General features: G+C 56.6%; 1 protein-coding gene across 1 annotated transcript in view; it reads right to left on the bottom strand.

The window, feature by feature from the left end:
• Positions 1 to 359: 359 nt before the first annotated feature.
• LOC111148791 (proline rich membrane anchor 1) overlaps positions 360 to 15,696 on the bottom strand; it is a 55,725-nt gene continuing 40,388 nt past the window's right edge. Inside the window, exons 3-4 of the mRNA XM_022505604.1 lie at positions 13,503 to 13,632; positions 360 to 462 (exon numbers count right to left, since the gene is read on the bottom strand). Of these exons, the coding sequence (XP_022361312.1) occupies positions 360 to 462; positions 13,503 to 13,632 (233 nt within the window). The remainder of the gene's footprint in view (positions 463 to 13,502; positions 13,633 to 15,696) is intronic.

Genomic DNA, 15,696 nt, shown 5'->3' on the forward strand with positions numbered 1-15,696 from the left:
GCCCAAGCAGGATGCCTCCCTGGCCCGGCACAGACAGACAGACAGACAGACTCCCCCTGCCTTTGTCAGAGCACGGCCGGGAGACAGGAAATCAAAGACAAGACAGGGAGGAGATGTGCAGGGCCTGGGGTGCGGGGCTGTCCCCAGGAGCTGCGTACAGGGAATCCTGGCTCAGCCTGGTGTCTGCGCTGCCTTGCTTGTGAGGTAACCGGGGTCAAGGCTGGGAAGAGGATGGTTTCTTCTTTGGAAGTCCTGGACAAGCCTAGCGTCAGCTCAGGTCCACTTGCTTTCCCAGGTCCACTAATGCCACCAGCGCCACCAATGTGCCCCTCTGGCCAGCGGGTCCGAGGTCTGCAGACTCACACTACGGCGCTGTTCACGTCCACCCCTTTGCTGCTCTGCGAGGAGGTCATGGGATACTCAGCAACACTGGTGCCATTCTCCTCTTTTCTCAGTGGTTTCCTGGGAGGGGAGGCAGGGACAGGCATGAATGACAAGTGACTGGGGCGGGGGAACCGTGTCCTTCCAGGGGGCCCACCAGGCTCTGATCTGGGTTAGCATCCTTGGGCTGCGGGTCCTGGTGGGGGCCAATCAGAAGCTGGAGGTGGTCTCAGCGAAGGTGACCACATCACAAGTCATGCACACCAGGGCACAGCTGAGAGGGAAATGGGCACTTTTAATAAGGAAGCAGGAACAACAGGTGTGAATTGGGACTGTTCCGGACAAATGAGAATGGAGAATGTACAGTCAGCCTGGTAGGACATTATTAGGCTTTGATCGATCTCTTTGATTATGAGCAAGCAGATGTGAAGATGAACATTTGGGGGTGCAGAGTGAAAAGAGGAGAGGGGCCAGAGGTTGGATTTTGCAGCCTGGCCTCTATGTGGTCAGAGGAACGTGGAAAACGTGATGAAGAGGATGGTGGTGAAGGTGAGGCTGGTGGTCGTGATGGGGGGTTGAGGTGGCGGGAATAGTAATGTGAGTGGAGTTGGTGGCCGAAGTGGTGATGGTGGTGAAGGTGGTGGTTATGGTGGAGTGGGTGGTGGAGGTGATGGTGAGGGGGTGGCGGTGGTTGAGTCGGTGGTGTTTTTGGTAATGAAGGTGGTGACGATGGTGGTCGTGTTGGTTGGTGGTTGTGGTAATAATGGTGGTGACGATGGCGGTGGTTACGGTTGTGTTGGTGGGTGGTTACGGTAATGGCGATGGCGATGCTGCTGATGTTGTCAGGAGTCCTGGTGATGGCAGTGGTGGTGATGGTGGTTGTGTTGATGGTGACAGAGGTGGTGGCAGTGAACGGCCAAAGTAAATGAGCGCACGCTAGTGCTTCTCAAACACTTCACATTGGGCCCCTTGAAGCTCATTCCAGAGGCTGTCTAACCCCTAGAACCTGTTCTCTTAACTGTGCATGGCTCAGGAAGGCTGGGAGAAAGGCTTTGAGAAGGCTCTTGCTCGCACCCGGGGTTCCGCAGTGGCGGTCCTACTCTCTGGTCTGGCTCCAAGCCCACCTGCTCTCCCGCCTGGTTCAGAAGGGCCCCAGCCCCCGGCGCTAGGCCTGCTGGCTTCAGCCTCCCGATCTCGGCCACGCAGGCCATGGAGCCCAATCCCATGTTGCAATATTGCTGTCTCCTGGGGGACTCTGAGGCCCACGGGGTTGTAAGCTCAGTCACCTCCTGTGTCCCCACGACCGCTGGGGCTGAGCCTGACCTAGACTTTGTTGTGTGTTGTCTACATTGAACGTCCCTGGCCATCTTTGAAAGCCTGGCGATTGGTTGCTTCGACCTTCTCAAACGTCCCTAGAGCCTCCCCAAACCCAGGCTGCGGAGGACAGGTACTCGGTGACCAGCTGGGGGCCTGTGGGATGAAGTCTTGGGTGAATTGGTTTAGGGGAGGCAGGGTAAAGGGAGGTTATCAGTAGTGCCATGGGTGTGATTATCAGGCCCGCTCAGAGGCGAAACCCCAAGATCACATCTATGACCTGTTCCCTATTGTCTTGCAGGAGAGTTAGCTCACAAAACCCAGAGAGAAACCCAAAGCGCACTCACTCCGGGTGTCAGGCTTAGCCATGGTGGCTTCTAGAAATGTGAGCTACAAACCAGCACTTCTTCCTGGGGCCCATCGCCCTTTGGGCAAATCACTCTTGGTTACAGACTTTCTTGTCCCTTCTTATAGTGGTCCCCAGAAGGAGCTAGGCCTGGGGTTAAGGGTTTCATTTCATGGGGACACTGATGCTTAAGGAGAGCTGTGACTTGCCCAAGGATCCCCAGCTGGTGGGTGTCAGGGCCTGGACCACCACCTGCTCCTACCATATCCTGGTCCAGACATCTTCCCATTAAGTCAGTATTCCCAGCAGGCGTTGTCCCCCACCATAGTGGAGCTCCCATCAGCTCGGAAAGGCCATCCTCTACCTTCCTCCTGGAGCACTCCAAAAATTCTCAAGAGTCCTCCAAGAGTTCTCATTTTGCTTGAACCCAGTGCATCCCGAGAACCCCATTAATGGAGGTGCTCAGGGACACTTTCCAGAACCCCCAGGTTTGTAGGGGTCCGACAGTTGCCTTGATTGTGATGGGCTTGTGGAAATGACAGTCTCTGTCCCTGGGCCTGTTTCTCCTCGGTCTTCTTCCTCTCTCCCCTGGGCCGCCACCCACCCCTTTCCAGGGGCTTCGAGCCGCTCTGACTTTGCTGGGTGGGCTTCGTTCCCAACTCTGAGTTTGCATGGCCTGGGAAACTGGGCTGGATGTGCATTTCTATTTGTCATCCATCTACAAAGGGGAGGACGGACATCAGAATCAGGATTCCAGGAAATAGGGACAGACAAAAATCTCGGAGCCCAAACCCACACTGCTTTTCTCCCCAATAAATGATCAATCTTGGGCTTGGTCTAAAAAGTCAACCAGAGCAGGTCCGGCTCAGGGGCGATGAGGCTGAAGGGTTTTCCAGAGTGGATAATGGAGAGATGAAGAAAGGGGTCTGGCACTCCCATGGAAATGGGCAAGGCATGGAGGGTTCAGAGTTTCCACCTGTTTCAGATGAGGGTAGGAAATCAGCAGGATTTCTTCCGCCAGGAGAAGAGGTGGAATTTCTAAAGCCAGGCTGCTGGCTAGGAGACCTCTTTGTGTCCCCCAGAGCCTTGGAGGAAAAGGTTGGCAGAGAGGGCCTGGCAGGAAGCCAACCTGGCTGGAGGGACACTGAGGACAAGGCAAGGAGACAGCCCCACAGCCTTCTCAATGGCCCCGGCCACTTCCCAGGCAGGAAAGGACAAAGGGGGTCAGGGCATGGGCTTCACCCAGCGAAGTGGCACCTGTGACTGACGCAGCATCCTTCCCCCTCCCCCACCCCAGGAGCATTCCAAGAGTCTGGGCACTGCAAGGGTGTGGGTGGGGGTTTGGGGGTCACTGTCCCAAGGAGTCTCCTGAGAAATGGACCTGGTCTGTTCCCCTCCTCCACCAGCGCAGAGCCCTCAACCACTGTACCCTCTGGGCTGCTGCCCCAGCCCACTCCCAAAGCCCTTCTGTGATGCACAGAAGCCCAGTGGAATCTGGGGTTTTAGCTACAGCAGGAGATGGCTCTGCCTTGCCCCCTTCCCGCACCATCCTTCCTCTAGCAGGGGACTTCAGGGTGACGCTGCCCCAGCGCCGGGATATCCTAGCTCAGTAAACCCAGGCCCACCACTTCCAGCTGTATGATCTTGGGCAAGCCACTTAACCCCTCTCTGCCTCAGTTTCCTGGTCTACAAAATGGGCACAAGAATGGTGTCCATTTCATAGGCTTGTGGGGAGGATGAAATACGTTAATGTGGGTTAAGCACTTAGATGGGCACTTGGCATACAGTAAGGGCTCCATAAGTGTTTGTTAGCTCTCAGTACTGCTGTTGGAAAGCTGTCAGCGGGGAGCTGTCCCAGGTAGGGGGAGGGGATTAGCGGCAGCCAGCGCTCTCCAGTCGGCACAGACCTCCTACCTAATGGGTGCCCTGTGGGGCTCCGGAAATGCCAGAGAGGCTCACTACAACCCAGCCTGGGTCTGCAGCGCCGTGAGCCAGCCAGGGCTGGTCCCGCTAAGCCAAAGAAGGCCACCTGCACCCTGGTGCAGGAAGGGATGGCCACAGATGATGCCCTACAAGGCCTGGTTCCTAAAACCAAGAGAAAGGGGAGTGAGCTTTTCCTTGGCCATGCCCAGGATTCCTGCCTGGCAGAGGGAGGGTCCTCCACTCTGAGACCCCTTCCTCCCCTTGCCCTGGGCCGGGCAGCAGCAGCCCCTGGGCACCGCCATGAGCCATGGCCTCTGCAGAAGACGCGACCGCCAGCACAGCCGGCCTGGGCAGGGAGGCCGGGGACCCAGGTGCCCCTCCCGGGTCCTGCTGACAGTGATATGACACGTCCCACCACCAGCCAGTTGCTCCTGCTGGAGGAGCTGGGGACAAACACAGCCTGGAGGAGTCCAACAACGGAGGGCTGCCAGCTCGCTCCTTGTCTCACGCACCCCGCGGAAGGGTCTGTTTTCCACGAGGTTTAGAGGTCTCTGACTCCCTCTTCTGAAAGCATCCATCCTCCCCTGCACGGACCCCTGAAGCACACACTCAGACGAACCCACCCCACCTGCATACACACCCCGACCCTACACACATACATACACATATGAGAATGCCTGGACACTCATACCCACTCACACCCTTCACACACACACACACACACACCCTTCCACGACGAGATGCCTTGTCGCCCGCAGGCTTCTCCAAACCTGGGTCAAGAAGCCAGAGAAAGCCTTCGCGGGCCACCCAGGGTAATTGCTGACCGTAAGAAGCAGCGGCCTCATTTCTAACCCAGCACATCTCCTCCCCTCCTCCCCTCCTCCGCTGTGTGAAGATGAGTCAGGCGCTTCCTTGATGAACCATGTCTGGCTGAGCAAGCCGAAGGCAGGTGACGATGAGGCTCACGGGCTGGTGCTCGCCCCCAGGACCCTGCCAGGAGGGCTGGGCATTTGGTTCTCACTCCAAGGGCGGTGCGGAGCCATCCGAGGACTCCTTAAATCGAGATCTCCTGCCTTACCCCTTGTCCGGTCCCACGACCTCCAGCCAGCAAGTCTACAGAGATGAATTCAGGGAGGGATGGAGCTTCCTGGAGACAAAAGGGCCCTGAGAAGCAGGGACCCCTCTGGCTCTCCCATCCATGGGCGCCGAGCGTGCCCTGTCTGCCTGCCTTTCTGGCCATGACTGGCCTACAGCGCCACATGTCCCCCTCTTGCCCACCCACCCCCACCGTACAAAGCTGCTAACTCCTGCTGCCTGCTTCCCACCATCAGGACCTCGATCTCCCATAACAGCAGGTGGGTCTCCTGTTGGTGGCAGGGCGAAGGGGCATAAATGAGCCCAAATGACCATCTCGGCCCCAGGCAGAGGGGGACACACGGGGCCCTTGCCCCTTCCGGGCCCCATCTCTTCTCCTCGGAGGGCAGACTGTGCAAGTGATAAGGACAAGAGATACCGTTGCCTGCGGGACTCCAGAGAAGCCTGGGTGTTGACCCCACCACTGGGGAAAAGCAAGCCCTGGGCCACCTGGAGGGTGATGGTGGGCCCCGGAGGAAAGACCACGAGCTCCGGAGTTGGAAGACTGAGTCTTGGTCCTGCAACAAAGCCCAAGACTCCACTGCCCGAATCCAGCCGAGGTCCCGAAGGAGGTAAGATGGTCTTGGAGCGGTCACGGTCACGTATCTATGTGCAGCACTCGGAGGTGGTCCCTCCTCGAAGCACACGAGCTTTGACTCAACTCACAGCACAGTCAGACATGGTGCTCTTGATGGCCAGCCGGAGAGGCTGAATTTGGCGCCTGGGGGATGCTGTCGTTACAGGAATGTACAGGGGCAGCAGGGAGCAGTGACAGATGGGAACGGCTGGGACTCCAGTATCCAGTCACTGCCGTTGGCCCCGCCGGCCCAAGAGATTTTGGCAGAGAGAGCTCCGGTCTCAAGACCCCTGGGATCCGAGGTGCCTTCAAGGTGAATGTCTCACTTCCGGAAGTTCATGCGAGATGTGGCTGGATGAGAATGTCCCACTCCCGTCCCCAGTCCCTGGGCCCTGCCTAGTCTTGTCTTCCTCCTGCCCCGCTTTGATGCTGACTGTGCAGGCCTGCAGGGGCCAGGGGGAGAGGGCCAGGCCGGTGGTGTGTGCACCGGGCCGGGGAGGAAGGGAGGCAGCAGATGGCAAGGGTGGGGGGAAGAACTGCCTGAGTATGTCAGGCCCGGGGGTGGGAGGCAGGTCACTCGGGGCATGGGGAAGGGGCTCTGAGTCACTGCACACACATGCCAGCCCCCAGCCAGAGGACAGCAAGAAGGCAAAAGGCACTACCGGGGCTTGGAGGGAGGGGAGCAGAGCTGGCAGAGTGGGGAGGAAGCCCAAACTGGTGGAGGGGAGGGGCCAAGCATTTAAAACCGGGGCCTGCTGTCTCCTGGTAAAGCAGATTCTACCTCCCTCACCCAGGTGGAGAGAAAAAAACGGAGTCCATTGAAATTCTCCATAGCGTTTGCTAATCTAAAAGGTAGGATCTGGGGACCCCAGGGTGGCTCAGTCAGTTAAGCATCCAACTCCTGATTTCAGCTCAGATCATGATCTTAGGGCTGGGTAATCACCCCCCGCCCAACTCCGTGCTCAGTGGGGAGTCTGCTTAGGATTTTCTCTCCTTCTGCCCCTCCCCTCCGCCCCAGCCTGTGCTCTCTCTTAAATAAATAAATAAATAGATAGAAGGAAGAATCTGGCAAGTCTGTGTCAACAAGCCTCCGTTCAAGCCACAGAAGGTCATGGAAGAGTGACTACGCACCACAGGGGAGCGAGATGAGGGAGACAAGACGACAGCTCCCTGCTCTGATGTGTGTGCAAGTGTACACGTGCTTGTGCACAAGGTCCTCACACACATGCGGGGGCATATGCAGGCATAAACACCAACACTAACATGCCTAGAGCAGAAAGCAGAAACGTAAATCGGAAAGCTCCAGCCGCAGGGCGGGGGCAGGGAAGAAGGATCTAGAACGGCCTGTGATGCTGTCAGAGGAGGTGGCGTCCGAGTTGGGCCCTGAGAGAGGAGCAGGAAGGGCTGAGCTGGGAGAGGAACGGCAGCAGTGTGTGGCTCCAGGGAGCTCCCTGTGAGCTCGAGGAGCACTGATGGGGGCTGGGACCTCAGCCATTCCTATGGGATCCGACTCATTCTGGCTCAGACCCCATAGGAAACTCGCTTCCCCGACTCCTTGGACCTCCAGGCAGACCTGGCACCTCGGGATGGATCACCTGAGGTAGCAGTGCCCAGGGAGAGGAGGTGTTGCTGACTCCAGGGCAGCAAGCACACGGCCGCACACGCGGGGACTAGGCTGCAGACAGCACGCTGTTGTGCTAAGGTAGCCGCTCGTCACGACCCCCACCTGGGAGGCCCCTGTGGACAGGGGAGGGGGACAGGGACGGGGCAATGTTCTGTGCACCTGTGGGCCGTGGGAGGCTGCTGAGCCTCTCTTCTTGGAAAGTCAACAGATAAGGTGCAAAATGGGAAGAAAACCCTCAGTCATACACACATCGCTCAGAGCATGGAGAGAAAGAGCAGAGCAGCTGACACCCGAAGCCCTTGTCTCCCAAGACTGTGGCTGCAGGGAGAGAGGGGGACAGCCGGGGGACTACTGTCTTTCTTAACAGGTTTGTAGCACATTTGATGTTTTGAACCACGTGTGTGTATTACCTCGATAAAAATTTTAAAAGGTGGTTGTGGATGTAGGACGCCCTAACCCTTCTTTTAACCCTAAAGCCGAGTCAGGAGGCAGGCACGGCACTCCTGACTCTTGGGGTACGGGAGCACCCCCTCTTCCTAGCTCTTCTCTTTTCTCCAGTTCTCTCAGATTTTTGCCCCCCTTCGTAGCACTCAGGTTTTAAAAGCACCTTATTTATTTATTTATTTGCGTAGCAGCTATTTTTAAAAAAAGATTTTACTTATTTTGAGAGAGGGAGTAAGAGAGAGCCTGAGCCGGGGCGGGGGGGCGGAATGGAGGGAGAGAAGCGGACTCCCCGCTCAGCCGGGAGTGGGATGCAGGGCTTGATCCAAAGACCCCGGAATCGGGACCTGACCCGAAGGCAGACGCCTACCGGACTGAGCCACCCAGATACGTGCGCGCGCGCACGTGTGTGTGTGTGTGTGTGTGTGTGTGTGTGTGTGTGTGTGTGTGTGTTATTTAATCCATGTACCCCACTAGGGAAGGGGTGAGGTCCCCTCCTGTGTGTCTCTATATCCCTCGCACCTAGTCTAGTCCCCAGCATACAGTAGGCGCTCCATACATGTTTGAAGACCAAGCCGAGGAGCACCAAGGCCCGGCAACAGTGTGTGTGCCCAGGCACTCTCGGAACAGAGCTCATTCCCAGGAGCAGCACGCTAGCCCCCCGCCTGCAAGCAACGGTTTGCGGGATTGGCCACAGCCCATCTGCAGCCTCTTATCTCCTGTCCGCCAGTACCTTGGAAATTAGAGCGAGACGGCCATCAAGAGGCTTAATGGCAAGTCGATGGCTGAAGGTGAAGGTCCATGCCATGCACGGATGGCCGGAGGAGGAGGAAAGGTGTTCTTGGTGCGCCTGGGGTGCAGGGGTGACTCACGGCGGGGGGCCTGGTGGGGATGGGAGTCATCTCTCTGCAGCACAAGTGTTCTCTGCACGAACGAGGCGGCTGTCAGACAAGGTGCAAACATGCCCCAGGACAGAGTCCATGGGCCTGTGATCTTCTTCCCGCCGACCTGGCAGGGCTCTGAGGCTTGGACCTCCTCCCTGTGCCCCGGTGTTTTGTCTTGGTGACTCCCACCAATCACTGCTTGTTGGAGGTCTCCTCCCTGTCCTGGACCAACATCTTATTTCCTTGTGTCTGCTTTCCATTATTTCCCCTGGGTTGTCCCTCTGGATACTCTTCTCCCGAGGGTGGTCTGTTCAACACCGACTGCTCCCCGCTACGAGGTGTGCGTCTCGAGGGCGGGGACTGTGCCCAAAGCACCTGCGACGGGAGCCCCCATGCCAAGCACAGCCCCACTGCCTGGCCTAGACCTTGGCAAGCATTTCCGTCAGCATTTATACCTCTGAGCAGTGAAATGTCCTACTGGCAGTCCCCTGGCCATCTAGGGATGGAAACAGAAGCTCAGGAGCTGGGCAGAGACTAAGAGGACCCTCGTTTTCCGGGTAAGGAAACAGGGGAGGGCAGCGTCACTCACTGAGCTGGGGGGCAGCTGGGAACGGAGCTCAGAGGTCTGGACTCCCGGTCCCAGTTCTTGTAACAACTCCGGGCTGTCTGAGGCCATGTGTGTGCCAGACCTGGGGGCGGGGAGGAGGCCTGAGGGGAGGCACGAGGGTACAGAGCACCCAAAGGCTCTGGGGCTCCATCACCCTTGCAGCTGGGAATGAAGGAGCCTGAAGGGCACAATCCATTAAGCACCTGACTCCTGGTTTCAGCTTGGGTCATGATCTCGGGGTCTTGGGATCTAACCCCATGTCGGGCTCAATGCTCAGCTCGGAGTCTGCTTGGGACTCTCTCTCAAATAAACAAATAAATCTTAAAAAGAAAAAAAGAAGCTGCTCACAGCATGCTCACGGCAAGGAGGCCACTGAAGGGTGAGCTGTGTGGGTTCCCATGGCCGGGTACCCGGCAGAGTGTGGGGTCATTGGCAGGGGACCTGGGGGCCACTGCATGAGCTAGTCCCAGGGTGAGCAGCTCCCCTTCCGAGCCCCTTGGTCTGATTAACTCCCTTCCCCTTCCAAGAAACCTCTCAGGGCCCTGGGTCTGGGGGAGGTGCCCCTCCTTGGGCTCCTCGCTTTAGAGCACCCCCAACCCCCAGGGCACCACAATCACCCAGCTCAGAGCTGGGACTCTGGGTGCATTTGCTGACTCACAGGCTGCAGTTTGATTCACTGACTCTGTGAGGAGGAAGTGCTGGTTCGACCCCACCTCCCAAGGTCATGGCCAGTGAGAGCACCGCAGGGTACCTCTTCTGCACCTGCTCCTGCCTCCTCCCGTTCCTGCAGAAGCCTGTGGACCCTGCAGCCTGCACCCCAGATGCCAAGCCAAGCTGGTGTCTCCGGAGCCACCTTGCTACCCCACTGGTTCTAGAACCCTCCTCCCAGCAATCTGGCACCCAAAGGCTGTGTTGGGGCCATTCACAAGAATCTCTCAGAAATCCTCCCCTAGGACTCCAGGCTGTGAGAGTTAAAAAGAAGACCCGGGTTTATCACTGACTTTTCCTTTTAATGGTTTTACAGTGACATGAAATGCTTTTGTTTCCTGAGAGAAGAGGCATGTTTCAAATGAATTATTAACCAAAAAGAATTGGCCGTGAGCAAGAAATCCTCCATTGACTCTGGAGACAAATGCAGACAGACAGCTGGCTGGCAAGATGCTATCTCTTACCGCCCCTGGCAGAGGTCAGCCCGGGCAGCGGCAGGGGCCATCTGCTCCCCGACACAGCTCTAACTTGGGCTGCCCCCTTCTCCCTCCACCGAGGGGTTAAGCCTCTCCCACACAGGCCTCCTTTCAGTCCAGTTCTGGGAGTGTTGACCTGTTTCTGCCTCCACTTGACCCTGAACGAGCCCCCTCCAGTCACTGTCTGTCCTTGTGGGCTGGGATGACGAGGGCTGGAGGGCTGGGTCTTCTTCCCCTGTCCCGGGGCCGGCGGGGGGCTGTGGCAGAGCGGACACCGTGCTCGGAGTCCTCGTCTCTACGTCTGCCCCCGGCACCCACTACGTCCTCCCTCTGCCCTGTGCCCTGGGAGGCTGACGCCTACCACTGCGTGTCCTGGGCGCCCCTGTTCCTCAGGTTTGGTCAGTGAGAGGCACCCTCAGGAGACGAGGGAGGGTGGAGAGGGTGGGCTGTGTCTCCCCTACCTTTCCTGTTTGGGGGCTCATCTCCATCTGTTCCAACCACAGCTCCTGCTAAGCGGCCCCTCTTGAGTCTCAGGCTCCCCAGGCTCTCTAGTTCCTGTGGCACCATTTCCTCCCCTTGTCCTGGTCCTCAGGGCGCTGATGGCCCCCACTGCTACTGGTCCTGGAGTGCTTCACCCACCTTTATTCCCAGGACCAGCCCGAACTCCTGGAGGAAGCCCCGCCCACACCCCCCTGGATGGGAGCCACGCCCACACCCAGGGAAAGAGCCCCGCCCACACCTCTGGAAAAGAGCTTCGCCCACACCCCTGGAAGGGATCCGCTGAGCCATGGGGCCTGAGTTCTGTGTCTTTCCAGGCCATTGACAGATCCCGGAACCAAGAGCTCAGAGCCTGTGGACGGGGACAGAGGACAGACAGGAGGCCCCTAAGGCTGCTCTGAGGGGAGGTGAAGGTGCACCCCCACACGCCCTCCTGGGAGACCCCCAGCTCCGCTGAAACCAAGCCCACCACAGCCACAGTCAGCTAGTAAAGTGACTTAGCTCTCCTCTTGCCCTCCTGATGTTGGAACAGACAGCACGTTTCTTCAGAAGTTTGGGGCAGACAGGGAAGTGACCTGAGAATGCTGCCTGTCTCTGAGGGGAAGGCCAGTGGGAGGGGCGTCCTTGAGGGGACAGTGGCCCCCTCCCTGGCAGGGCTACTGGTGAGTCTTGGATGCTCTTCCTGGCAAACCTCCAGTAGCTCCCTTTGCCTTCCGAGTCCCAGCAAGCTGCTCACCTTGGTGGACCAAACCCCTCCCCCATCAGGCACACCCTCCAACCTCATCTCCCACAGTCCAGGAGCTTCCTGGTGTCCTGGCGCCTTTGCTCACACGGTGCCTTGGTCTGGAAAGCCTCCCTGCTCTGCTTCTGAAAAGCCTCCTCCCACAGCAGCAGGCTCTCAGCTCAAATGCTCTATCATCTGGATCCAAGTTAGCCATGACACTTCTGGGCACTGCCATAGGCTGCCAGAAGCCTCCCATAGCCTCATCACCACCCGCCTTGTACCGTGGTCATGGTCATGTGCATATCTACCCCCCACCGCCCTTCAGTCAGGTGAGCTGCCCACAGGCACAGTCTGGATCTTATCTGTCTCTGTCCTCAGAGAGCCCGGCACACAGTAGGTGCCCATGAACCACCTGGGAATCTGGCTGGCTGTGTCCCTGGGGAGTCTCCCAATGCATCTACCTTGGTTTCCAAGGCCAGGCCTCCCCCTGAACTGCAGGGTCTGGGAGACTCGGGCCTTTCTGTCCCCGTCCTCCTATCTTCTAAGGAGCACAGCCACGCCCCAGGTACCCGGGCGCCCTTGAGGAAGGGCAGCCCGGAATAATGAGGTCTGTTCTTCGCTCAGTATGAGTGATACAGAGGCACGGTCAGGGCTGGGCTTTGGAGTCATGTTCAAATCTGGAGTCCACTGTTCCCTGGTTGTACCATCCTGGGCAGCTCCCTTCACCCCCTTTGAACGTGGTTCCTCGTCTGTAAAATGCAGCAGATTGGAAAAAGGTGTGACAAAGATGAACTAAGGGAATGTTAGGGGGCCCAGGAGCCCCCCCCACCCCTCCCCCACTTGCTGGAGATACTGGGCCACAGCTCCTCCCTTGTGACTTGCCATGGTTTTTGGACATTATCTGGCAACTTGAGAGCAGGGGGTGGAAGGGGCTCTTGGCCAGGACGGAGATCCCCAGGGCTTGGCCGGTCCACCTGGAGCTGCTGTGCCTGGGCCCTGTCCTCCTCATGTCTTGCCATCTGGCCGGTCCCCCTCCGTGCCTCGTTGTCAGACTTTTAACCTGATATTTTACTCTTTCTGCTTTTGAATTATTCAAGTGAAATCACATAGAACAATGAATCAAAAGGATAAAGTGAAATAGTTTAGATGTTACGAATGTTCTTAATAGACACCCCCTAACTTTGGGCCTCTGGGAAATTTCAAAACCTTTATTAGAAATATAATGAACAATGCCTAGGACCTTTAGGTGTTTTTGCAACATTTTTGTTTGTCTTTTGACTCTATCTTCCCCCGAGTTCTGGGGAAGCTGGGGTGAGGGGGGCATTTTTTTGGAGGCCGGGCAGCCTGGAGGTCAGGGGACCTATGGGGGAGCTGCTATGCCATAATTCCTGTGGGGGGAGGAGGCGTTCACCCCACGGCCCATTCTACCAGACTTAGGGGCCCCAGATATAGCTTAAACCTCCTCAGACCCCAAAGACAGCCACACTCCGCTGCAGACCCCAGCTCTACAAGGCGGGTGGTGACTGGTGATCATTTTTGAAAGGCAGAGTGAGTTGGTCCTTTGTTGCATTTAGAAGCCAAACCAATACGGCGCCTCTCTCCAGTGGCTCCATCCCCCACCCTGCAAGAATATGCGGACTCCCGGGTCCTAGGCGCCTGGAGTGAGGTCCCCAAGGCAGGGCCTGTTACTTCCAGGTGGGGTCACTATAGATAGATAGATAGATAGATAGGCATTCACTATACATTTTTTCTGCTTATTAAGTGCTTAACAATGTTCAAGGCTCGAAGACACATGTAGGGGTGGACAGAGCGGCCTCCAGCCCGGGCAGAGCCCCCTCCAGGCTCAGAGCCCTGTGAGCACTCACCTTTTGATGGCTTTGTAGCAAATGATGACGAGCACAGTGAGAAACACCAGGGAAGCGCAACATACCGCGATGACGATGGCCAGCCCCGACCACCAGCTTTCCTCCACGGGGCACGAGGTAGAGTTGGGGGCTGAAAGACAGTAACACGCTGAATCTCCCTAGGGTGGGAGGAGCAGGTGGTGGCTGCGTCAGAGGGGGACCGTTGTGGGTGACACGAAGGGTGTGGCCTCCCCCTCATCCGTCCTCCGCCTTTCCAGGCTGAAGGCTCTGGGACCTGTCCCGCCGTCTCCACCCCCACGCCGGTGGCAGGTGACATCATGGCTGGCCCCCCGCCAGACACGTGCTCTGAGCAGGGGTGAAGCGCCGAGGCCCGGGCCATCCATCCTCCCTTGGCATGAGCTAACTGACAGCAGGGTCAGGTTTAATTTCCCATGAAAAATAACAGAACATCGTCATTCTCTCAGTTGAGGCATTAAATCCACTTCTCCCAGGGTGGGGGTGGAGCAGGACTCCCAGGGCGCACCGGGCAGGAGGAAGGAGAGAAAGTGTGGGAAGCCGATTCCTTCTAAGAGGCAGGCGCTGTCCCTTCTTGGATTTGGCCCACGCAGTGAGGACCGGCAGCTGCCTCCGTTTGCACGGGTGGCCAAAATCTGGAAAAGTCGTCACTGACAAAGCATCTGACCCTGGATGCCATTGGGCCTTTTGGTCATTACTCAATCCATGGAGTCTCTGGGGGGTGAACCTGTCCTCCCCCTGCTTCACTCTTCTGAGAAAAGCAGAGACATCACACAGCCTCATCCCAGAGGCTCTGAAAGGTCCAGACACAACTGGAAACAAGTGCCACGAATTGCAAAAGAAATTTGGGAGGTGGGAGGAAAGGGCAAAGGAAGAAGGGAGAAGCGGGAGGGAGGGAAAAGGAGAGGGGGCTGGTGAGGAATTGAGGGACAGATGGATGGACAGATAGACACCTACTAGCTGTGGGCAGGTCTTCAAGACCAGTGATTGTATGTAAAGGATCCAAACCGTGCCCCAGGCTCTGTGCGCACTGAATGACAGATGCCTTCAGGGGCGCCACAACACGTGGGGAATAAATGAATGATTTCCCAAGGATACCACAGATGGCTTCATCTCCATCATCATTCTTGGCATGGACGTTGTTGCCGTAATCATCGAGGTGTAAATCCCGTAGGGGACTCTCACCCATCGGAAGTGTGTGGTCTGATCAGCTTTGACAAATGCGTCCACCTGCCTGAGCCACACCACTATCATGACATAGAATATTTCCATCACCCCAGAAACTCCCCCCAGGCCTCCTTCTAGTCAATCCCTGCCCACAGGCCACCACTACTCTGCTTTCTTAAATCATCAATTAGATTTGCATGTTCTTGAAAGTCAGAAAACGGAACCAGGCAGTGTGTATTTTTTTGCTCCCTTTGTTCAGCAAAATGTTTTTAAGATTCATCCACAAATTTCTATAGTTCCTTCTTTTTTCTTTTTTTCTTTTTTTCTTTTTTTAATTGCGGAGTAGTATTCCCATCTGTGAATAAACCACAATTTGTTGTGGATTCCTAGGCTGTTTTCAGGTTTTGACTTTTGTGGCTAAAGCTGCTAGAAACAATTGCATACGTGGTATAGACATGTCTTCATGTTTTTCTTGACTAAACATCTGGTAGTGGGCTCACTGGGTCCTAGGGGGTGTGTGCGGGTAGCTTTATAAGGAGCTGCCATGCTTGTTTTCCCAAGTGCTTTTTCCCTTGCACATGCCTGCCGGGAGTGAGGAAAGAGGAACCGGCAGGGTGTGTGGTTATGGGTTATGGAGTTGTTACCAGACTGTGGCATTGGCGCGAGCTGGGCAGGGAGATGCAGAAAGCCATGGTGGGTTTTGCAAGGAACAGGTGCTAAAGCCCCATTAACAAAGGCAAGGTCCCCAGATGTGGGGCTCAGCTCAGCACACAACCAAGCAGATTCAGAAATGCTTCCCGAGAGATGCCCAGGACAGGGATGTCACCAGCCACTCAGCCAGGGCAAGATCAGGCCTTTAGGAATCCCAACAATTGAGAAGATACGGAATAGGAAATTCAAAATAGGAACAAACTCTAAAACAAGGGAAAGGAGATTCAAGAGGATTCTCATTTTTGTCGTGATGAATTTCTTCAGGGTTTTGTTTTGTTTTTTTTTTTTGTGAAATAGTAAA

The sequence above is a fragment of the Enhydra lutris genome, unplaced genomic scaffold (assembly GCF_002288905.1).
Source record: "Enhydra lutris kenyoni isolate GAN:26980312 unplaced genomic scaffold, ASM228890v2 scaffoldscaffold20, whole genome shotgun sequence".
NCBI lineage: Eukaryota > Metazoa > Chordata > Mammalia > Carnivora > Mustelidae > Enhydra > Enhydra lutris.